Genomic DNA, 23,090 nt, shown 5'->3' with positions numbered 1-23,090 from the left:
GTTCTTACTACCCAAGTCCCACACCAGCACCATTGGGTGGTCCGCCGAGAGGCACAGCCAGATGCCTGTCACCCAGCAGTGCACCTTTCATAGTGTACTAGCTAGTACGAAGTGCCTGTAGACAGAATTGAGGCCTGGCCCTCCCACAGATGGGCACCAGGGGGCGGCAGGCACCACATTAAGCAACATTCTCCGGTAGGTACCGCAGACAGTAGACTTCCTGTCTTTCTCAAATTCCAGGCAGGTAGGCACAGCTGGGTCTTGGAACTGTCCAAACTGGGAAGATGAACTAGTTTCCAGCCCCAGCCCTGGTTTAGGGTGACTACAGGCCACCCTGGGCAGGGTCACAGTGTACCCTGAGTCTCCCATTTGCCTTAGCAGGGCCCTCATAAGAGATGAGCAGACGGTGGCTCTGATCGTAAGTTATGTGAGCCTAGCGTATCCTTCCCCAGGGGGCCTGCGTGCACCCCCACCTCAGCTACCTTTATTATGGGGAGGGGACCAGCCTGCGGCCAAATCCTGATCATGTCCACCAACAATCCCAACCTGCAACCTTTGACCCTTTCTCAGCCAGAGCAGAAAGACAGACCAGGCCCATGACCCTGCCTTTGCCTGCAGCCTTGTCATACACATGGGGTCTACCCCACTGTAAGATACTGGTCACCAAGCTGGCACCGTGATTCTTCAGGCTGAGGCCTCTCACTGTCTCCAGGCAGCAAGGCTGCTCTCTGTATTTCTGCTCAAGCCACAGTGGCCACATGCCTGATGTACAACAGGTTAAAGAAGCAAGAGGACCAGGCAGTGGTGGTGCACACCTTTAATCCCAGCACTTGGGAGGCAGAGGCAGGCGGGTGAGTTCCAGGACATCCAGGGCTACACAGAGAAACCCTGTCTCCAAAAAGAAAGAAAGAAAAGAAGCAAGAGGTCTTGCAGACAAGCAGCACTAACCACCCCCACCCCCACCCCCTCCTTGCTGAGCTCAAACCCTTTGACACAAGCCCTGCCCATATCAGGAGAACAGTGAGGGCAGAGATGTCCTCTTCCCCAGAGGCAGGGCTGGGTGGAGCTGCCTGAGTCAACAGAAGGTTTCAAGGTCCCAGGAGAACCTAAGGCCTCACCTGTAAGGGCACCACAGCTTCCCAGAAGATGAATGGCCCTGGAATCCTGTCCTTTATAGAGCTCCAGGGGCACAGCTCCCAGAGTGGAGACTTTGGCTGGGGACTTGAGCATGCTTCCTTGAGGAGGAGTTACCTAGGCCTACCCCAGAAGACTCCTCTCTGCCCCATGAGGACAGAGCGGCTACAAGAGCCATAGCGGAGCAGGTGAGCCACACAGAACAGGCCTGATGAGTTTATTGGAGTTGTGTTCCCAAGTTTACACAATTGCTGTGTGGTTTGTTCAAAACAAGCCCGGTGCACAGTGGAGTAGGGGACAAGGACAAACATCCTAGCAGTTGTGGGTGTGTCACAGGCATTCCGGGATACAAGCACACAGTGGGTAGAAGAAAACACTCTGCACACACCACAGGGCCAGACACCAGGCAGACCAGTGGGGGAAGGACGCAGAGCCATTTGACTGTAAGTTTTGGTTCTAAAAAGTTAAATATCTATTTATGTATCTTAAAACGTGGACACCGCCCAGAAGGACAGGTGGACAATGCTGTTTCTTGCTTCCCAAAATCAGAGACAAGAGGACAGCTAAGGTTGAAGGGGAGGCTACTGGGTCCTCCACAGACAGAAGAGTGGGGCGTAACAGCTTTGGGGACCCAGTGGCTTCATTTCCTGAGCAAAGGTCGGGTTGAGGCCAGCCCCCACCCCCTCCCCCCTGCAGGCAGTCTCAGGGAAGGTACCGAGTTGGAATCATCAGGCAGGGTCAGAGCCTGAGCAGCAGCTGGCTATCAGCAGCACCACACACCTGCTCAGGGGGTCCCTTGGCAGGCATTGGCACATCCACACAGCCCTCATGGCCTACAGAACAGGCACCCTCAGGGGTGCCCCGCTCCTCCTCTGGGGGACCCCGTGAGTCCAGGCCTCTCAGCCTCTGCTGGCGCTCCTGAGCTTGGCGGGCTCGGCTGGCAATAGCGCGCACGCGGCTCTGGCTCCGAGAGGAGGAGCGCCTCAGGAAGCCGGGGCCCCCTACAGACCCGTCCCCAACTGGGCCCAAGCTGGTGGGCGACGTGATGTCCCCAGCCTGCTGGAAGCCGGTGAGCCAGCGTAGCTGCTCCGTGAGAGCATCTCGCCGTATTCCCGGCTCCAGCACCTGATGCGCCACACCCAGGGAGCCCAGGCCGCAGCTCAGGCTGCTGGTGCTGCCCTGAAAGCTGGGAGCAAAGTCGTCAGCTGTCAGGTCTCCCAGACTCTTGGACTTAGCAGACACTGGGCAGTCCCGCAGGCCCACCAGGGTGAGGTGATGCCACGGTGGCCGTGGATGGTGGCTGGTCAGCCGCGGGGCAAGAGGCCGGGGCTGCAGCTCGTCGGGTGCAGTAGGCAGCCCACCCACAACCCGCAGGTTGGGATTCGATTTGCTCTTGGTCACAGGAGGAAGGTCGGGACGGGCAGCTGAGGCTAAGCAGGGCCGTGAGGTTAGGCGTCCAAGAGAGACCCCTGGAATGCTCTCTCGGCTGCGGCAGAGGCCGAGGCTGGGCAGTGATAGGTCTATGACGGTGTCGTTGGAGGACATGCTGGAGGATGAGGAGACACTGTCCCTGTGACTCCCAGGCTCCAGCCGCTGCCATAACCTGTCAGTGCCCGTGGCATCCGAGTACACTGCAGGCGTGGGAGAGAGCTCCGAGAGCACCTGGCCCTCACTCTTGGCCCTCCTAACCACTGGCAAGTGGCCTGGGGCCCGGGAGCGACTCTTGCTGTCTGTCTGTCTTCCAGAAGTCCCCTCACGTGGCCCGCTGGAGATCCCACCATTGTGTGGCCTGAGGGGTGGCTCTTCATTTTCCCTACCGCCCCCAATCCTGAGCTGGAGGGTTCCAAAAGCTCCCAGAGATGTCTGCTGGGGGCTGGTCACTTTGGCTCCCAGCCCTACAGGGCACTGGGGCCCTTCCTGAGATGGACCTGTGGGGGCAGCTGCCTGTAACGGGAGGCCAGGGCCCAGGGCTGGTTCCTCGGCAATGGGTTCCAGGCTGCACAAGGGGGAGATGGGCCGCTGCAGGGGGAAAAGGCGAGTATCTGTGGGGAAAGAGGGACGGGAGACAAGAGGTAGAGAGGTAGACATAGAAAGGGCAGACAGATTAAAGACAGGCATGGGGAGAATCAAGAAACAGAAAAGGGATAGGGAGGGAGGGAGGAGGGAGAGAGATGGGGGAATATGAATCTCATTAATCAGACCCGATCCTGACCCCCTGAGCCAAGGGTAGGGACCACCAGCCCACCCCAGGATATCCCAGCAACCAGGCTTTTCCACTTATACACATGTACTGTGACACTCAAGAGTACCCCACCACCCCGCTAAAGCTGGAGTCGTGCCTGGGCCTCACACAGGGTCCATGGGGCAAGGGCAAGCCAGGCCTAGTCCTCCTTGGACTGGGACATCATGGGGACACATAGGGCTCGGGCCTGTTTGTTACCTGGCACTCGCAGGTCTCAATCCCTAACTATGGAAGCAGCACGGAGCAGGGACAGAAAGGAGAACACGGTCAGTGTATTGGTGGTGGTGGTGGTGGGGCACTGTCAGATGGACAGATGGACAACAATGCTGGGCAGGAGTGGGGTCGGGAGGAATACAATGAAAGCAGGCAGACTCCAGGTGCCTCCCTCTGCCCAGGCTAGAACTCAGTAACCAGCTCAGACCAGTTCCCTCATACTCCAGCAGACAAGGTCAGGAAGTGTCAGCCAGGAAGGAGGGTGGTCACAAAAAGGCTTAGTGACATTCGGACAATGCAGGTCCCTGGGAGCTGCTCCTCCTAAACACTGGGTGCTGCTCTGAGGCCCAGACCTCAGTTCTAAGCACCTTCTCCCCTGGTCTCCGAGGAGCCTCCAAGGGGGGATACCCTGAGGTACCACCACCAATTGACAGCAGGCTCCCATAGGACCGCAGGGCAGAGTCATTCTTGCATCTGACCCTTGGGGGTGGGGGTGGGGATGAGGCAGGGCTAAGAGCTGGGATCTTTTCAGACCTAGGAAGGTAGGCCATCAGAGCAGCCAGTCAGGGCAGCCAGCAAGGCACCAGGGAAGCCCTTGCTGAGGGCTGGCTAGATATCCCTGGGTTCCTCAGCAAGCAGCTCTCAGAAATGCCTTGATGACTCGAGCAGCCCTCCTTCCCCCATCCCCACTCCCACCCCCCTACAAAGTACAGGACAATTAGGGTGGGGGTGGGGATCGGAGGCAGACAGGCCACAGCTAAGCTGACGGACAAATGAAGCAGAGAGCAGCAGGCAGGCACGGACCGCCTAGGCATGCCAGGTGTAGAGAGCATGAGATGCAGTGGAATGGCAGGCCTTACCGGTGGAGAACATGGGGGAATGACTCCTGATCTCCTCCAGCTTTTGAACGAACAAGGCGTTCATCTCTCCCTGCAGAGCCCCCTGCTGCCTGTGAGCACCCTCCGGCTGGCAGGGGGCCACCTTGGGGCTGCCTGGGCTGTCTGGGCTGCTGGAGTCCGAGGACACAGAGCCGCCGCCTGGACCCTGGCGCCGAGCCCTAGGACCCTTGGGGGCCTCTTTGCTTCTCCCTGGGGTGGCTCGAGGACTTGGGCTGCAGCAAGGGCCCCCCAGTGAATCTACCCGGGCCCTGGGCTGCTGGCTGATGGCCATGCGGCTGCCTGCAGGCCCAGGACTGGGCTGTTGCTCCCTTCGAAAGCCCTCAACGTCCATACCAGCGCAGGAGCCCACCACACACTTCATGCATGTGGCAGCCATCCCTGCAGGTCCAGGGCCTTCGGGGGCATTTGGGGACCGCACCTGTGCCAGTGTCCTCTCTTCTGTTCCTTCTCCTCCTGGTGCCTTACCTCGGGGGCTGCTGCTGCCTGACCTCTCTTGAGTAGGGGCCTCCAGAGCTGGGTTGGGGCTAGGGGGTGCCACGTCATCAGCTGCCCCCTCGGAGCCTGCGTCCTGTGTGCCCAGGGCCAGCTCTGGGAAGCCCTTGCGACTTGGCTTCTGGCTTTTGGTCGGGGCACTGGCCGTGCGCCGCAGGAGCCTCTGGCTAACGGAGGGCCGGGGGAGGGGCTGTCCAGCAGCATGACTGTCCAGTGAGCCTGGCTTTGTGCCTCGGAGGAAGAGACCTTTTAGACCCAGAGTCTGCTTGACCTGCAAGAAAAGGAGCCCACATAGCCGGTGCCTGGCCCACCTGGCCCAGGTGTGGCTTCAAGTGGGGAACTGGCTCTCTAGCGGATGTTCTGAACCTATAGCTACCATGGACTGTCATAAGAACATATTGCAATGCCACATACAGGAAACAGAGTTTCCTGGCAATTCTACCAAGGGTAACAGGACTTCACCCTTAAGACTATACTTGAGGGCTGGTGAGATGGCTCAGTGGGTAAGAGCACCCGACTGCTCTTCTGAAGGTCAGGAGTTCAAATCCCAGCAACCACATGGTGGCTCACAACCATCTGTAACGAGATCTGGTGCCCTCTTCTGGAGTGTCTGAAGACAGCTACAGTGTACTTACATATAATAAATAAATAAATCTTTAAAAAAAAAAAAAAAAAAAAAAGACTATACTTGAGATGGAAGCTAGAGAACCTTCCAGGTGTTGGGTGTTATCTCAAGGGCAGAACTCAATCCCTATACCCTGGCCACCCACTTGTCCCAGCCTTGAGGAACTGAGGACTGTAGCTCCAGATCTGGGGGGAAGAAAAGTCGGGGCCTGCCATCACCATGGTTGCACTCACCGTGCCCTGCCCAGCATCCTGGAAGGCCTGCTCTCCCTTGGCCTCTGCCTCCCTACTTCCCAGGAGCCTCTCCTCCCTCCTAGAGGGCCGCCTTTCTAGGAGGTCTTGTCAAACTCCCCCAGGCAGACTCCTTCCTCCAGGCCAGCTTGCACTCGGGGCCCCATGAGTTCCTGAGGCCCTCAACTGGCTCAACATGTGACCAGCATCAGGCCACAGCCAGCTTCTGCCCAGTCCCCTCCTGCATTCCCCTCTGCATAGATCACTGCTGGAGAGGATCTGTGGCCACCTCTTAAGAGGACAGGGGCCATAGGGATCCTTACATGCCACACACCCCTGCATCCCACCAACAACGCCCACCCCACCCCCATGATGGGCCGTGCTCGTGCGTTGGAGCAGCCCAGGGCCTGGCGGCCAGGGGCATCTTCTGCGGAGGCAATAGAGTGGCCAGCACTTGAATCAGCTTCCTGATTCAAGATCCCAAATCCAGTGCAATTTGGTCAATGTGGTTGGAAAGCCATTTAGAAGGAGATCCAGGATTCGAGCTGGAGCGCCCGCTGGGTACCCCTGCCCCCAACCCTAACTCAGACCCTAGCATACACAGAGGAGAGAGCTAGAGGGGCCAGTAACTGACAGTGTAGGCAGGTAGAGGGGACAAGACAGCAGAGGAGCTGCAAGGCTGTGCAGAGAGACCTACAGTCGGGAAGGGCAGAAGGTGCGCAGGGTGAGGACAGGATAGGAGGATAGGTCCTTGGCTTTGGCTGAATCCTGGATCTGCCTCGTAAATGCCACTCTCTGGCTGAGGATGGCCCAGGGGACCCCAGAAACGTGTCATGATCCATGTCACATGAGCTGACAGTCTCCAAAATGCTACCAAGTATCACGGATGCTAATGGGCGCGGCCTGGCATGCAGGTGGGGCGGCGGGCTACACCGTCCCGCGGCGCCGGGTACCTTTGAGACTCCTAACAAGGCTGAGCTTCTAAAAGTAGACTTGGGACATAGAGAAGCCCACTGCAAGACCAAAGAGACAGAGTGAAGGCAGGTGAGGTGGCCGTGGTGGCCAGAGCAGGGCCTACCCAGCCAGGGATGGCCCTCAGAGAGAGGCAGACACAGGATAGATGGATGGGTAGTGGCAAGTAAGGGGACACTTTTAGTACCTCTGGACCCATAATGCTACCAGAGAGTTGGTGCTGGGCCCAGCAGGACCCACTCACTGTGTGGTTACAGGCCCCGAAGGGTTGGTTGCACCAAGTTGTACCCCAGGGCCTCCCTTAGAGCTCTAGCAGCTAGACTCCACAGACTGAGAACACTTTCTGTTCTGGCCTGGGGCGGGGGTACATGGGATAGGGACCTGAGGTTCCAGGTAGTGGGCAAATAAATGTATGTAGATCCCTTTGAGGAAACAGAAATGCAGAGGGATGTGTCACTCAGGACAAGGAAAGCCACGGGAGGGGTCATGGCGCTCTACCCTTGCCAAGAATCCAAGCAGTCAGTGCTCCTAGATGTACAGGACATCAGAGGCTACTGAGGAAAACTAGGACTGGTAACAGACAGAGGACAGGGAGACAGGTACCAGGGCATCCCATCCCAGGACAGCAGGGAGACAGGTACCAGGGCATCCTATCCCAGGACAGCAGGGAAGCAGTTGCCAGGGCATCCCATCCCAGGACAGCAGGGAGACAGGTACCAGGGCATCCCATCCCAGGACAGCAGGGAAGCAGTTGCCAGGGCATCCCATCCCAGGACAGCAGGGAGACAGGTACCAGGGCATCCCATCCCAGGACAGCAGGGAGACAGGTACCAGGGCATCCTATCCCAGGACAGCAGGGAAGCAGTTGCCAGGGCATCCCATCCCAGGACAGCAGGGAGACAGGTACCAGGGCATCCTATCCCAGGACAGCAGGGAAGCAGTTGCCAGGGCATCCCATCCCAGGACAGCAGGGAGACAGGTACCAGGGCATCCCATCCCAGGACAGCAGGGAAGCAGTTGCCAGGGCATCCCATCCCAGGACAGCAGGGAGACAGGTACCAGGGCATCCCATCCCAGGACAGCAGGGAAGCAGTTGCCAGGGCATCCCATCCCAGGACAGCAGGGAGACAGGTACCAGGGCATCCCATCCCAGGACAGCAGGGAGACAGGTACCAGGGCATCCTATCCCAGGATAGCAGGGAAGCAGTTGCCAGGGCATCCCATCCCAGGACAGCAGGGAGACAGGTACCAGGGCATCCCATCCCAGGACAGGGACACTTAGCACACTTGGATTCCCGAAGCCCCCCTGGGACATGGAGATAGCACTAGAAGGTTCCAGGGTCAGCATCCCCCAGTACTCCACATCACAGACTAAGGAAGGGACCCAGAGAAGTGAATGCCAGGCCATAGCCCCAGAAGGGGATAGGGTGGGAATGAGGGGCTGGTCCTATCCTTCCTGTGGCTATGTGAGGCCCAGGAGGTAATACTTACCTTACCACTAATGTCACTGACAGCCACATGAACAAAGATAGAGGCCTCTTCCATCCCTTCTAGGTACACATGCCGGTAGCCTGGAGCAATAGGGTCACGAGTCATCAAGGTTCCAATATCTCCTCACCCTGCCAACCCACACTTTTCTCAAAGGTGTCTGGGCCTTGAGTAGGACCAGGGAGCCTCCTATGCATAGGAGGAAGAGGCTGGCAAACACTGAACCTCGCCCAGCCTCATTACCTGGCATTATGCTGCTGAAGGCTAGTGTCCTCTGGCCAATGAAGTCCCGTCCAATAGGGTCATGGTCCCAGACGAGGAAGCGTACAAGCGCAATCTCCGGCATGTGCACGGTGAACACCAGTGTCTCCTCCCACATGGGGTTGAAACCTGGAGATAGTGAAGAAAGGATCAGCAGGTCCAGAGATGGAGCCAATGACTGGCACCTAAGGAGCCACAGAGTGGACAGGGCACTGGGCACCCAGCAGTGCCCGTATCCCACGAGGGACTTATCAGCCTTGGGCACTGGCTGGTGTCTGAAGCCCTCACCCACTTTGGCGGGAGCCCTCACCGTTGTCGTCCACCACTCGGGTCTGCTCCTTGCTGCAGTCCACGGGGAGCCCAATGACCTCTACCTCCACGAAGGGATCGATGATCTAGAGACAGGGTGAGGGGTGGCACTGGGATCCCAAGCCCTCCCACCACCCACCTCACCCATGCGGGGTTGCCCCTACCTCCCCACGGTCGCCCAGCACCGAGTCCCGTGGCTTGGGCAGCTGCTGGCCACTGATGATCCTCAGGGCCAGCTGCTTCTTGAGCTGCCCCGGCAGGGGATCCTCTGAGTTGGGGTTGAAGACACCTGAGAGGATGCAGGTGTGAGCCAAGTACACAGCTGACACCACACCCCTACCTGTTGGTCTGTGGGGCTCTGGTGAAAAAGAGCCTTAGGGAAAGGTCAGAAAGCTTTGGCCTGGGACAGGATAGCTGCACTGGAGTGGGCAGGAGACCCCGATCACAGGGTGGTCAGGCTGCTAATGTCAAGGGCGTACCATGCATGGAAACATAGCTCAATGCAGCCAAGAAGTGTAATGAAAAGGCGCTGTGCATACAGAAGCCTGTACAGCACACCGGGGAAAGCCCATGGGACAGAAATGTCACCTGAGCATCCTTAGTCCAGCACCTGGACCTTCATCTCCTGGAGCATACCAGGACCTCACACAAGTGCTGCTCCCGAATCTCATGCAGCCTGGATTCCAGGGTCCAACAGAGGAGCTTCCTAACTCCCACCCTCGGGGGTCCTTGGCATAGAATTCACTGCATACACACACACACACACACACACACACACACCCCAGTAAGCAGGCTCCCCACTCTAACTCTCCAGTATCCAGGCAGCTCAGTCTCAGACTGACCCTCCCCTCTGCTCTGTTTACCCACCACCCCAGTATCCAGGGTAGTCTCATGGGAGCCCCCCCGCCTCCCAGCCTGAGTCCCTCACCCTGGCACATGCACTGGGGTTTGAGCACGTAGCCACAGCCACCGTTGGCGCTGAACTTGGCCCTGTTCAGCTGTAGCATCCGCCCCTCTGACTGGTAGTTCAGGGCAACTGAAGGGAAGATAGAAACCCAGGCAGGTCAGTGATGTTCACACGCTCTTCTGTATGGGTTCTGGGGCTGAAAGCCCAGCATACATGCTGCGGAGTACAGGGGCAGACAGGACATTTCTCATGCCAGCCTAGGGTCTGGAAGGCCCAACCCTGGTTGCTAAAGGCTTTCGGAGATGGCTCTCCTCACCATCCCACCCTGAACCACATGGCTACACGCACCCATCTGGCAACCAGCGTTCCAGAAGGGTTGTGGATTGTAGTTGCTGGAGTCCACGCGGTAGGAGGAGGGGTATATGCGTGAGAGCTGGTGCTGGTTGAAGCGCAGGTACTGGGTGGGCTTCTGCTGCAGGATCTGATGGGCCTTGGTCTCACTGAAGGATGATACCTGCCAGCTAGATACCACTGGGGCACAGACCAGCCAGGCGTGAGCACACACGGCCTGCACCCCACAGCCGACCTGCCTGGCCCCACCCTCCACGTGGCCCTCACCCTCCATCTCCACGTCATGGGTCCCCACAGACTTGGTATATTTCACTAGGTCCGAGAGGGCTCGTGACAGCTTCATGGTCTTCTTTTGCCGGGCAGTCCTACGAGGGTGCGGCAGGGCTGCTCAGGACCCTGTGGCTACGCCCCTCCCAGCCAGTCCCAGCCAGCCTTCCTGTTCTTCGATTCAGGCTCCAGGGCCTGTATAGGTCCATCTGCTCCCCAAATCATATGTCCCAGGCAACCTGGGACTTGTAAACAATAGTTAAGATCCATTGCACCCCCAGCAGACAGGTACCCCCCCTACTCTAACCTTCCAGTGTCCTGGTAGCTCAGGCTCAGCCTGACTCTCTGCTCTGTTCAGTGTACCTACTACCCTGGTATCCAAGGTAATCTCACAGGAGTCTGGGACAGGTCAACCCTATCAGTGATGAGGTAACAGAGATGTGACAGCTAGGTGTGGGCTGCTCTGACGCCATCATGGGACCTTTGGAACAAAAACCCTGGGTGCCCTTGAACATGAACAAGATGGGTGCTAGGGATTCTGCTCAGCCAAGGGATGTTCTGAGAAACGTGAGCTTCTGAAGGGTTCTGGGAAGGGACGCACTAGAAAGACTAAGTCATAGAGAAGAGGCAGGCCAGTGACAAGGAATGTAATGTCTTAGCAGTGTGGCAAGGCGGAGCTGGGACTGCAGACACGTAGGTGGGGAGAGACTGGGTGTGACACAGACAGACAGGCGTGAGAGCAAGGCCTGGAGAGGAAAATGGAGGAGAAAGGCAGGAGTGGGGAATGGGACCAGAAGGACTCTCCTGTGGGGAAGATGAGCTCCAAGATGCATTAGCAGTGTGGACCCCAGGGAACCCACAAAGGTGCTGTGGGAAGCAAGCAGACAGACTGGTGCTACCCCAGAATACCTGACACTCTCGTAGGGTATAGGAGGCACAGAGATAGACAGACTCTACCCATGGGGGGACCATGAAGCTGGAGGGGGGGGCACTTTGTAAGAGGAGGTGGGAGCTAAGGTCTGGTTAGTCAGGCAGTGCCTATGCCCAAGAGACTCTGAGGGACCCTCAGGAGCCCTGCTGGCCTAGTACCTAAGCTAGGCTCACCCTGTGCTTTCTGCTGCTGCCTGGACAGCTCCACTTTCTCATTACGTGCTTAAGTGTTCATGGATTCCCATACCAGCCACCCATCTCTGCTTAGCACTCGGGGACAGCTCCCTGGGACTGGGCAGGACTTGCACACACGCACACACGCACTGGGCAGGGCACTGACCCTCGGCTCTGGCTTCCTGGGGAGTCCAGGGTCTCGTCCCCCTCTTCCACGCTGGCCACCTTCTTTATCTTGCTGCCTTTTTTCTGTGTGGGAAAGTGGAATTGTGGCCTGAGACCAAGCCAGGACATGTAAAAGACCAGGAGGTGCAGGGTAGGGGCTATCAGCCCAGGTTCCTGAGCTTCTACCCAATTGGCCCACAGAGATATCTGCAGTGCCCTGGCCCTGGGGGACCCTTGGGACTCTCGGTGTCTGAATCTCAGTCACTGGCCAGTATGGGCCAAGGGAAGGCAGTAGCCAGAGCTCCTATCTTAGGAACCTGACCCCAACCACCGCTAACAAACAGTACAGGGATGGTGGTAGAGCCACATGGGACGCCTGAACCCAGGGCCTCTGCTTACCTTGCGCTTGGAGAAGCTGCTCATGAGGAGGCGGCTATTCCGCCTGCTCACCCCACTGTCTTCCCCGGACTCCACGTCTTCCTCAACCTTGCTCTGACCCTGAGAGACAGATAGAAGTTGAACCCAACCTCTAACCACCTAAGGAAGGCAGGATAGCTCCCTGGTGGCCCCAGAAAACCTTTCTGAAGGAGGCAGGTTTGACCAGGCCTGGAAGTTAGGTGCTGATTTGGGGTAGGGGGAGGGTCAGGCACAGCTGCCAGGAAGAGGCCTGAAGAGTTGGGCCCAAGACAGAGCGACATATATTCATTCACGTGCCCGCACCAGCCTCCCATGGTGTGTGGTTTTAAACTCGAGTAATCAGTTCCAAATTTCTTTATCGTGGATAGAGACTGCATAATAAATGCAGCTTGCATCTGGAATATTCTCCAGCCGAGTCTACTTATGTAATCCTTTTTTGAAGCCCTGATGCCCCAGCCTGTTACTGCAGCACAAATAGTGAATAATCCCGGATACAGCCAGCTGACTGGTCTGAGGAGCACAGGGCAGGACTGCCTATGCACTAGGCACAGGATAGGCACACCCCACATCCTCCCAGGCCCTAGCCAGGACCCAGTCTGCTTGTTCACATGAAAGTCACTGAGCAACTGTACTGCACACTGGCTTCTCTCAGACCATTATGGTATCACTACCCACTCCACACGACTCCTGCATAGATGCCTGGAAACCCAGGACAGCTCTAGTCAGGGCTTCCTCACTTCATTTTGTTACCTAGCCTGGGGAGAGGATGGTTTCTATCACACACACTAGATCCGTGTAGCTATAGCTAGGGAACCCTGCTGGAAATGGGGATCAGTTGAGATCACAGATGCAGCATGCACCCCTATGCTATACAGGTGAGAACTGTCCACACACCATGGTGTGAATCCCCTGGTATGCTCAGGTCAGATCTGCACATAGCACTGGCATTACTGTACACACCGTGGACAGCCCTACACAGCAGCCCAAGGACACTCCTATACATGCATATGGGCACTTCTTCATACACCTTAGACACAGCACACACCACAGACACCTGCACACACCATGGACCACTGCACATAATATGGGCCTTTGCATACACACAGATCCCTGCACCCACTGTGGACTCCCACATACATTATAGACTCTTATATATACCACACAGTATGTACACACCACTGCATGCACTATGGACCCTTATCCACACCCTTGCACATGTGTGTGGGCAGTCTAGAGATGCTATAAAGAGCCTACTTTGGTCCTGGACCACAGAGAAATCTCAGTTCTCTACCACGGCCTCAGAAAACAGCTGATGTTTTCCCATGCTCTCTCCTGTCTAAGTCACTCTGCCTTGGCATCACCAGGCACTGCTGTTGCAGATCTTACTGATGTGATGGTGGTCAGAAGCTCCTGCCAGCTGCCTTCACCCTGAATCCCTCCTCTACCCTCTTCAAGGGTCAGGAGCAGATGTGCCGGGCCTTTCCTAATGCCCAAAGTAGCCATGTTAACCAGTCCCTTCCAGTCCACAGACTTCCCAGGTCCAGAGCCAGAGGCAGATTCCCAGTGCCTAAGGTACCATTCTGATCTGTGCCCGGCACAGATAGCCCCCAGCAATGGTAGTCCACTTTCCTCTCAATCTGGGGACGTGTAGTGGGAGAGGCCTTAGGTGCTTCACTCATGTGTTGGGAATCCCATGAGGCTGACATGTATCTAAATTATTTAAGTAATGTTCAAATTGTTGCCATCACCATGACTTGAATGATCAAAATATGCACACAAATCAAGAGAAGTACACACAGATATTCTCCTTTCTGCCTGGACAATGCCCCAGGAAGCTCCCCGGATGACCAGTGCCCTACTCCTTAGTTCTTAAGCCCCTAGTTCAGCAAGCTTCATTATGCATTTCCTTTCTGCCTGTCTCTTGCACGCTGTGCAGGCAGCCTGGTGATACTGTCAGGCTGGGGGTACAAGCTTCTTCTCCAACCTGGGTATTTCAATACTAGAGCTCTTCCTCCTTCTCCCTCCTCCCCCTCTCTTCCTCCAAGAAGCTTTCTCTGAGCACAGTTATTCACACATGAGATAGCAAGGGCCAAGCTGTGCTCTTGGCCCCAGGTGTCCCTCTTGTTGGCCAAGAAAAGCAGAGATCCTATTAACTTTCACCAGGGTTGGACCAGTGACAGGGCCCCACCTCCACTCAGCCCCCTACTAATGGAGGCTGGGCAAAGCATCAGGCAGGTTATACTCTCCTGCCCAAATGTCTGGGAGCTAAAAATAAAGAGAAGGTCGTGTGCACAGGACCCGTGTGAGCCACCTGCAGAACTATCATATCAGCTGTGCTGAGCTCTCTAGGGTTGTGTTGTGGAAACAAACACACCTCTAAAAACACCGCAGGAGCAGACCCTGTTCTTCTGGAAGAGGTCCTCTTCCAGCCCTCCCAAGAGCCTTGGAAACAGCTAGAATTGAGCCAGTGGCAAGGAAGGGCAGGGGAGTGGAGGGATGGCTCTCCAGACATCTCACTCTGCAGATGCCTTGCTCAGCTGCAAGGTCAACTCCACAGCCACCACAACCAGCTGCTAGTCTGTCCTTCAAGCCTGGCTTGCTGCTCCCCAACAGCGGCACACCGACACATATCTAAGATGCTTCAGATAGCTCTCAGGACTGCCTGGACCCTGAGATCCTGCTGTCTATCCATCCCTCCATCACCCATGAAACTCTCACCAAGGTAGGCAATGTTCAAAGCCCCTCCAAGAGAAACCTTGGGTCCCTAAGAGCATACTTGCCCACATACAGATACTGTGCTAGTGTGCATGAGTGTGCACAGGCATCTATGCGGGTGTGTGAATGTTGTATAGGTGTGTGCAGAGAGGTATGTGTGTACAGGTATGTGTGCAGCTATGTGCACACATGTGAGTATTGTATGCATATGCACATGTATGCATGTAGGTATATGCAGAGGTGTACGTTTATATGGGTGTGCATGCAGGTGTGTATGCACATGTATGAGCATTATGCACATGTGTGTTTAAGTGCAGGGCTATGTGTGTGCACTGGCATATGGAAAGGTACAGGTGTGTATATGGATAGATTTATAGACATACCCCTGCACACCAGTTCCTGTATGTGCATAGACATATATCTACTTCCACATGTTCTGGGGGCCTCACCCAGCTCACAGACTAGGTGTTGGAAAAATACATGTCAGCAACAGAGGGCTCACCTTCTTGGCCTCTGCTTTGCGCCCAAGCTTTCCAGAGGGGGATAGTGTGGACACAGAGAAGTCATTGGGGTCTTCACAGTCACGGATCTTTGACTCCTTGATCAGAGAATCCAGCTTCTTCTTTGCAATGTTTTCCACACGCTTCCGATTGGTGGAGGCCTGCCACAGGTCAGCCCATTAGTGTCTGTCCCCATCCCAGAGAGCAGCCCCACAGTCCCTATACATACCCTGTGATTCTCAGCACAGAGGCTGTGATTTGCCCCAGGCAGCTATGGGCAGCACTAAAACCCAGATACGTGTAGTCCCTAAAGTAGTGTGGCCCCAGAGGAGGAGGTCGGGACATTCGGAACATAACATAGGATCTGAGACCCACACACTGGCTGCCATAAATGTTGAGCAGTCAGCAGGGACAGGGACCTCTAACTCAGGCTGTGTGCAGTGAGACCCTGATGTAGTTGGAGTACTTGAGGGAGGACCTCAGTCTGGGACATCAGGACCCCTTGCATGCTCAGGATAGGGTAGCCCCCATTAAGGATGTCAGTCCTAAGTTCTGCCACCATCCTGGGCCAGCCAGAGACATGTGCAGGCACACCGGAAGCAGGAAGAATCTGCTGTCTCAGGGCTTTCTAAAACAATTAGGCAGCGCTGGCCCGGAGGCCTTCTGCACAATTATTTTCCCATCTGATGACTCCTCGGGGGACAATAAAGTCTCTGCTGCCTCATAGTGGCTGAGAGCAGTGGATGAGCAATGCCCAGAAGAGAGATGTCAGTTACAGAGCCTTCCTCCACTCAGCTCCCCGAGGACCAACCCCGACGGCTCAGGCTCCCTCCTCAACCCTCAGCCCTGGGCTGGGCCAGCTGCTCTGTGGGATGTCCTTGCTGCCACACAGGAGGTTTCAGCACTGCAGCTGGCTCTTGGAGTTGGTTCTGGTGCAGGGCACGGGGTAGCTGGTCATGAGCACTGGCCACTGAGAGCATTGCGGTCCTCACAGTCCCTATACATACCCTGTGATTCTCAACGCAGAGGCTGTGATTTCCCCGGGCAGCTATAGACAGCACTGAAACCCAGATATATGCAATCCCTAAAGTGGTGTGGTTCTGCCCCAGAGGAGGAGGTCAGGGCATTCAGAAGGTAACAGGATCTGAGACCCACACACTGTCTGCCATATGTGTTGAGCAGCCAGCAGGAACAGGGCAGACTTTGGCCAGGCAGCTGGGGTGCTCTGAGTTAAAGCATGGCAGGAACAGGTGTGGGTATGGGTGGGAATGGTGGGGAACCCAAGGTGCATGCACCCCCCCCCAGTGTTGCCTCTCAGCGTCACAGACAAAATCCAAGGTCAGCTTAGCAATGGAAACCAGAAGGGGAAAACAGTAGGTGTGTGGCTGGCCTGCATAATAGACATGAGGCCTTCCCCCTCCCCCATGGTCCCCTCCCCCACTCCTCACTCCTTACTCTCTCTTCCAAGGCAGGGTTTCTCTATGCAATAGCCCTGGCTGTCCTGGAATTCACTTTGTAAACAGGGCTGGCCTCAATCTCACAGAGATCCACCTTTCTCTGCCTCCCTAGGGCCTGAGGCTTTGTAACACCACAGCATTTACCGTATGTCCTCTCTTCCTGCTGCCAGCCTTCCTCACTGATCCTGGCGACCAGGACAAGAGGCTGCTCCTCAGATCCATAGGTTTCCCACCCTTGAAGGGACTCCAGCCAGCCTGAGCATGGCCAGCCTGGGTCTGGCAGCCTGAGCATGGTCAGCCTGGGTCTGGCAGGCCTTGCCCTTCTCCCCAGTTCCCTCTGCCTTGATAAAATCCATTAGATTACTTTCCTAAGGCTAGCCACCAAGGTCTGTTCCCTTTTTTTTTTTTTTTGGCCACTTCCTCCTCTTGAGGCTGACCACCAAGGTCCAACTATCACAATACTGAAGGCCCACAATCAAAAGCCCCATTTGACTCACCTAATTAACAGGCCTAATTAAAATCAAACGTCTCATCCTAACACGGGGTTTCTCATATTTATTTATTTTTTACATTTGTAAACCACCATTTGCCTATGGGCCACATCTGTCTGTCTGTCTCCTCTCTATCCAGAGGCAGTCCTTTGTCCCCCCCAGGACAGATACCCCTTGCCCCCTCCCTTGTTCCCTTCCCCTTCTCCCTCATCCTCCATCTCCTGTCCTTGTCTCTGATTCCCTGCCCTCTCTCCCTCTGGGGTAAATAAATCCCCTTTGTGCTGAGAATTGGTCTTGGGTGTTGGGGGCCAACTCCAGGTTCCCTACAAGCAGAGCCTGGGCTCCCACTCACATCCCCATTGAGGAGCTTGCAGTCATCCTCGATCTCATCAGCACTGTCCTCATCAGATACTTCGCCTTCTTCCGCATCCTCACTGATATTGGCAGGGAGCTTCTTCCCCTGGGGGAAGAGGTAGATAATGGGGGAAATCCAGTGGCCGGTACCCACCAGGAGCAGCCACCGTAGGGAGGAGGCCTTTGTAAAGTTCCCTCTTGGAACTCCAGGCCACATGTGGGTTGTAACCGTGCAACCAGTTGGTGCTATCACAGCAGCACACAAGGGAAGTGGCTCAAGGTGACACGGCCATCCTGAGAGTGAGAACCTCCCCCACCCCTCGGTCTGTCCGTTAATACTGTAATTCTCCAGCTTGGCCCCAGGCCAGAGCCTTCATGATGCTGGTCCTGGAAACCTCACCTTCACCAGGATCTTGCCCTTGAGCATCTGTGGAGACGGAAGCATGGTGGCATCTTCGCTGCTCACTGAGGAGAGGTCCAGCTTGTCCCCGAGGATGTCAGTCAGATACTGGGCCATCTTCTTCTGCTGAACAACACTACAGTGGTTCTCAATGGACAGGATCACTGGGTACCTGTGGTCCCAAGACAAGAGGAGTGGGAGAAGGCCATGACCTCAGAGGCTGACTAGGCCCCACACCTGTAGGTATACAAGCCATCTGTACCATTGACTGTGGTATAGGTAATTAAGTAATTAGGTAAAAAATATATGCCGTCTGCTCTAAGAGGTGACCCACCAATAACTCTGAAAATTAAATAAAATGGGTGGGAGAGAAGCTGAGAAATTTTAGGGACAAGTAAAGAAAGCATGGGGGGAAAAATCAAAGGTGACCACAAACTCCAGAAAAGTAAAAAGTCATGGTTTGAATATGGCATTATGAAATACTTTGGAATAGTAGATAAGCTGTAAGAAATATAATCTCTTTGATCTACACAATGGACGACCCTGGGGTCCTCACAGGGAACACTGTACCCAGAAGGATGCTGGCTCACAGAAGCAGCCCCCCGTCGGCTACAGGACATCTGTATATCCCAGCTGTCCCTGAGCCTCAACACCTCCTCAAGTGCACCCCCAAGAGACCTCCTGCTACACCCCCTGAAACCACGTCTGTTTCCTAGATCCATCTGTCTCTCCACTTCACCACTTCCTTTTCCATTTTGGAGGCTTGTTTAGCCAAGGTAATGTCTTCTATTTCCAGAAACCAAATTGGATTTTTTTTTTCAACAGTGTCCACAGCCACAGCTGAGTGACAGCGAATTGAGTCTGGACACAGAGTAGCTTCCTGGGGGTAATTAGTGATAGAGCCGTCACTTCCATGGGTGACTGAGATGAGAGATTGCCACAGTGTGAATGTGGGTAGGCTATAGTCACATGACCATCCTGCCATCCATTCTTACCTATACTGTATCCTCCCCACCACCCCACCCCCATGGCTGGATTTTCTCCCCTGCCACTCTCCTCAAAGAACAACCTCTAAACAAAACTCCTCAGTTGTATAACATAGTCACTGCCCACTGGGAAACACGAGGGGAGGAGACGAGAGATCCAGAGTCTGCATGCTTTTCCCCTGCCTGCCTCTGGAGCATCCCCCATCCCCCCCAGGAGACCCAGTCACTCACTCATTCTTGATGAAGGCGTATTTGTTGATGGTTTCGATGACATCTTTGAAAAGGATCTTGGAGGTCAGAGTGTAGCCATGATGGACAATGGGTTCTCCATCAGGCCCGTCCCAGCAGTCCACTGTAGGCAAATAGATCCTAGTTAGTCCCAGAGGCTTGGCTGTGTGAACCTGGGGAGGCTTAGTCCCTGGGCTCCAAGCACGGGGGGCGGGGGGATGTCTGACCTCTCAGTGGTGAACAAAAGTGACCCTGCCAGAGACCCCACTCTCCCCTGCTCCCGACTCCCCAGTGGCATTAGTCCAAGCCCATTTCCTGAAGGAGGTGCCATCTACAGCGGAGACTCTGCTCCTTGGTGCCAGAGGGCAGAGACCAGATGTTCTTACCCTCCACACAGCGGCAGCCGGCCTGCAGGACCCAGGCATACATGTCCACCCGAGACTGGGACATGAGCTGGTCACCCACGAGGTAGGTGTTGTGGGACGAGGTGATGAAGTAGTGACTCAGCGGCTGCGTCATGTCTTGGTGCACTCTGTGGTGCTCAGGGTTGAAGATGTCACCCGCGGGGCTCCGGGTGTAGTTGGTAAAGCCTGAAGTGTACACAGGAGCGCCGTGGTGTATCTCCGTCACTGGGCTCAGCTCATGACTACCTGCCCCACAGGTGGAGTCCTCTGTGCAAGCATGCAGCTGCCCCAGCAGTTTCCCATCATCCCCCGGGGACAGCAGAACTGAGGGAAGCACCCACTCACCATCAATCCCCAGCACCCCCTTGCTCTTATTTTCCAGGCAAGGCTCAAACTGCTCGATGATGTTCTGACAGCTCTCCAGGGTCACACCGTTCATCTAGGCCAAAGCAGAGGCACAAGCCCAGGCTAGCTTATTCATAGCATGGACTGTAGTCTATGTCAGTCAGGCAGCTCCCCCTTCCTCCCACCAGTGTCACCATCTCTTGCCCTTGTCTCTGCCATAGGGTGGCATCTGGCAATGACATTAGGGTGGGAAAGCAGGTGGGGATAGTGTGGTAAAATGATGAGCGTTAACGGTCAATTTCGCAAAATGTGGAATTGCTTGGGAAAGAGGTCTCCGTGAGACTTCTTGTCTAGATCAGGCTGGCCTTTGGGGACAAGAGTTGGGGACTATCTTGATTATATTAATCTGGGAGGAAGACCCATCTTGTGGATGGGTCTTGTCATGGTTTGAATATGCTTGGCCCAGGGAGTGGCACTATATGGAGGTGTGGCCTTGTTGAAATAGGTGTGTGATTGTGGGCGTGGGCTTTAAGACCCTCATTCTGACTGCCTGGAAGTCAGTCTTCCACTAGCAGCCTTCAGATAAAGATGTAGATCTCTCAGCTCCTGCACCATGCCTGCCTGGATGCTGCCATGCTCCTGCCTTGATGATAATGGACTGAACTTCTGAACCTGTAAGCCAGGCCCAGTTAAATGTTGTCCTTATAAGAGTTGCCTTGGTCATGGTGTCTGCTCACAGCAGTAAAACCCTAAGACAGGTCTGTTCCCTCGGGAAGGGGATCCTGGACCATACGATGGAGAATTCCAGCTAAGCATGGCACACGTGCATTCCTTACAGGAGACCCAGTTCTCTCAGGCTCCTGACTCTGACTTCCTGGCCACAGTGCACTATAACTTGGAATTGTGGGCCAAATAAACCCTATCTCCCTTAAGTTGCTTTTGCCAGTCTATTTTATCACAGCAACAGAAAAGAAGCCAAGACGCTGGATTTGGGCCAGCCTCATAGAGTGAAGCGGGGTCTAGCAATAACCCTGTAGGCCATGGTGTTGTGGAGGTAACCCTGGGCAGAGACAGGACTCAAACCTCAAATCCGAAGCCCACAGCTGATATTCAGTTACCTAGTCCTCTTCCTGCTGTGGTAAGACACAGTCCACCATTATAAGAGGGACTCTGAGCATGTAGCTGGAAAAAACTGAGGGCTGTGAGCAGATCCCAGCCAGTAACTAATTCCCAAAGCATGCCCTCCTCCTGGGAAAAGATCCAGGAAGACCCTGGCAGATAAGTCCAAGAGGCTGTTCCTCAAAGTGCCCCAGCGGGGAACCACATGCTACCCTATTGTCTATGGAAGTGTTCTCTCCAGAGGGCTGGGCCTCCCATCTTCCTGTCATCAGAGTGGGCAGTACCTTGTCCATGCCCAGGCCTGTTCTAAGGTGAGGGGATGGTGTCTCTGGGGCTCCACACATGAGTGGGGTAGGCAGCAGGGCAGTGCCTAGAAACAAAGTTTTGGTGTTGATTCCTTCATGGTGGACTGAGTTCCTAGGGCCAAGGTAAAAAGTGCTAGGGGTGTTTAAGTGTTTGCTGAATGGACTGGTAACTGCAGAAAGGCCACATGTGGAGTCAGGAGGGACACATTGCTGCATCAACATCCAGAAGAGTGGTTCCCAAAGATCGGGCAATGTAACCCCAGCCCACGAAATGCTCAGTATGAAAATTTTGCCAAGGGGAGGGGTGACCCCCTGGAGGCTTTGGGTGGGGGACCCAATGCCAGAATGGAGCTGATCAGAGGCCCCCTCTGTCTGCGAAGAACCTGTAAGCTTCCTCACTTACCTGGCAGCGTCAAGGGCCCAACTCTACTCTGCTAGGAAGCTCAGAACACATGGTGGCAGAAGCTGAGGCTGAAGTTGAGGCCACACCCACCAGCCACACAGCTTCTGGCAGGGCCTCACCTTCTGCTCCACCTCCAGAAAGCGCTGCAGGTCGGAGGCATCCAGGTGGTCCTTATGGTTGCTGTAGGTCAGCATGAGCAGGTAGAGGTCTCGGCGGGTAGACATCATCTTATAGAAGGCGCAGAATTCCTCAAAGCCTAATGTCCCCTGATGGTCATCTGTGTCTGCCTCCTGTGACACCCAACCTTGAGTCACCATCCGTGCTGCAACCTTACTACTCCCAGTCTCAAGCCCAGCTTCCCTTCTTCTGCCCCTACCCACAGCACCCCTCCAATGGCCCCTCTCTCTTCTCCCACCAGAAAAGCACTGTGGCCCCTGAAAGCACAGATGGGAGCCACTGCTCCCTTACACCATGCCTTGCAAGGCCAACCAGTAACCAAACCCCATGGTCACCTACACTGTAGTCACCAACACCCTGCCTTGTGAGGTGAAGTCTTCCACTGGAGCTCCTTCCACCTTGGGCTCTGTGCCTACATCTGCAGCCACAGTTGGCCACCTGCCCTCTGACAAGAGACACTTGGGGCCCCAAAGGGCCCAGCAGTGTCCTGGCTCAGGTATCCAGAGACGTGCTCTTGCTCACTACCTTCATTTTGCAGAGATCAGGACTCATAAGATACCCCCAGAAACTGTTCCACAGGATGTCCAAGGAAGCCATGATGTCTTCCCAACCTTTACAGATGTAAGGAGCATTTACCACGGGCGCCATTACCCAGGATGCAGTGTACACCCCAGGCCCAGGCCAGGGGAAGACTCTAAAAATAAGGGTGCCAGGGCTTCAGCCCCAAGAATCTCAGGAGTGGGGCTCAGGAAGGACTCTGTGGGAGGGGTTGCTTCAGTTCTATGAGCTCTAAAGACTGGGCTTTAGTTCTGTAAGGACCTGCTAGATGAGGTGGGTGAGCCCACATTTGCTTGGAGGTAACAGCCCTGAATTGGTATTCACTGTAAAGGGTTTATCCAAAAGGGATGGATGCTCACTGTTGAGTGACAGTACTCAGTATTTGGATGCAGGATTGGGATGGCCCAGATAGCTCAGGATCATCATGGGGACCAAAGAGACCCAGGCCACAGCTTACACAGTGTAGCTGCCTTTAGCTATTTTGTGGGTTCTTTTTGCTTCCATCTTTGCTGACATTAGATAGGAGAGAAAGAAGGATAAAGAGAAAAAGAAAGAGATCCCTGAATAAAGTC

At 55.2% G+C, this 23,090-nt stretch overlaps 1 protein-coding gene across 2 annotated transcripts in view; it reads right to left on the bottom strand.

The window, feature by feature from the left end:
- Positions 1-1,582: 1,582 nt before the first annotated feature.
- Positions 1,583-23,090, bottom strand: part of Plch2 (phospholipase C eta 2) — a 72,891-nt gene continuing 51,383 nt past the window's right edge. For both annotated transcript variants that reach the window (XM_085838527.1, XM_085838526.1), the window contains exons 5-22: positions 21,903-22,073; positions 19,957-20,050; positions 19,594-19,797; positions 19,211-19,331; positions 17,994-18,165; positions 17,592-17,699; positions 15,294-15,452; positions 12,059-12,157; positions 11,661-11,743; positions 10,391-10,488; positions 10,121-10,303; positions 9,794-9,901; positions 9,030-9,154; positions 8,867-8,951; positions 8,539-8,685; positions 8,299-8,378; positions 4,954-5,251; positions 1,583-3,176 (exon numbers count right to left, since the gene is read on the bottom strand). In XM_085838527.1, the coding sequence (XP_085694653.1) occupies positions 1,873-3,176; positions 4,954-5,251; positions 8,299-8,378; positions 8,539-8,685; positions 8,867-8,951; positions 9,030-9,154; positions 9,794-9,901; positions 10,121-10,303; positions 10,391-10,488; positions 11,661-11,743; positions 12,059-12,157; positions 15,294-15,452; positions 17,592-17,699; positions 17,994-18,165; positions 19,211-19,331; positions 19,594-19,797; positions 19,957-20,050; positions 21,903-22,073 (3,639 nt within the window). In that variant the 3' untranslated portion in view covers positions 1,583-1,872. The remainder of the gene's footprint in view (positions 3,177-4,953; positions 5,252-8,298; positions 8,379-8,538; positions 8,686-8,866; positions 8,952-9,029; positions 9,155-9,793; positions 9,902-10,120; positions 10,304-10,390; positions 10,489-11,660; positions 11,744-12,058; positions 12,158-15,293; positions 15,453-17,591; positions 17,700-17,993; positions 18,166-19,210; positions 19,332-19,593; positions 19,798-19,956; positions 20,051-21,902; positions 22,074-23,090) is intronic.

The sequence above is a fragment of the Mus caroli genome, unplaced genomic scaffold (genome assembly GCF_978045245.1).
Source record: "Mus caroli unplaced genomic scaffold, Mus_caroli_1 scaffold_6, whole genome shotgun sequence".
NCBI lineage: Eukaryota > Metazoa > Chordata > Mammalia > Rodentia > Muridae > Mus > Mus caroli.
The sequence above is the reverse complement of the archived record's forward strand: the minus strand, read 5'-3'. Positions and strand labels throughout refer to the sequence as shown.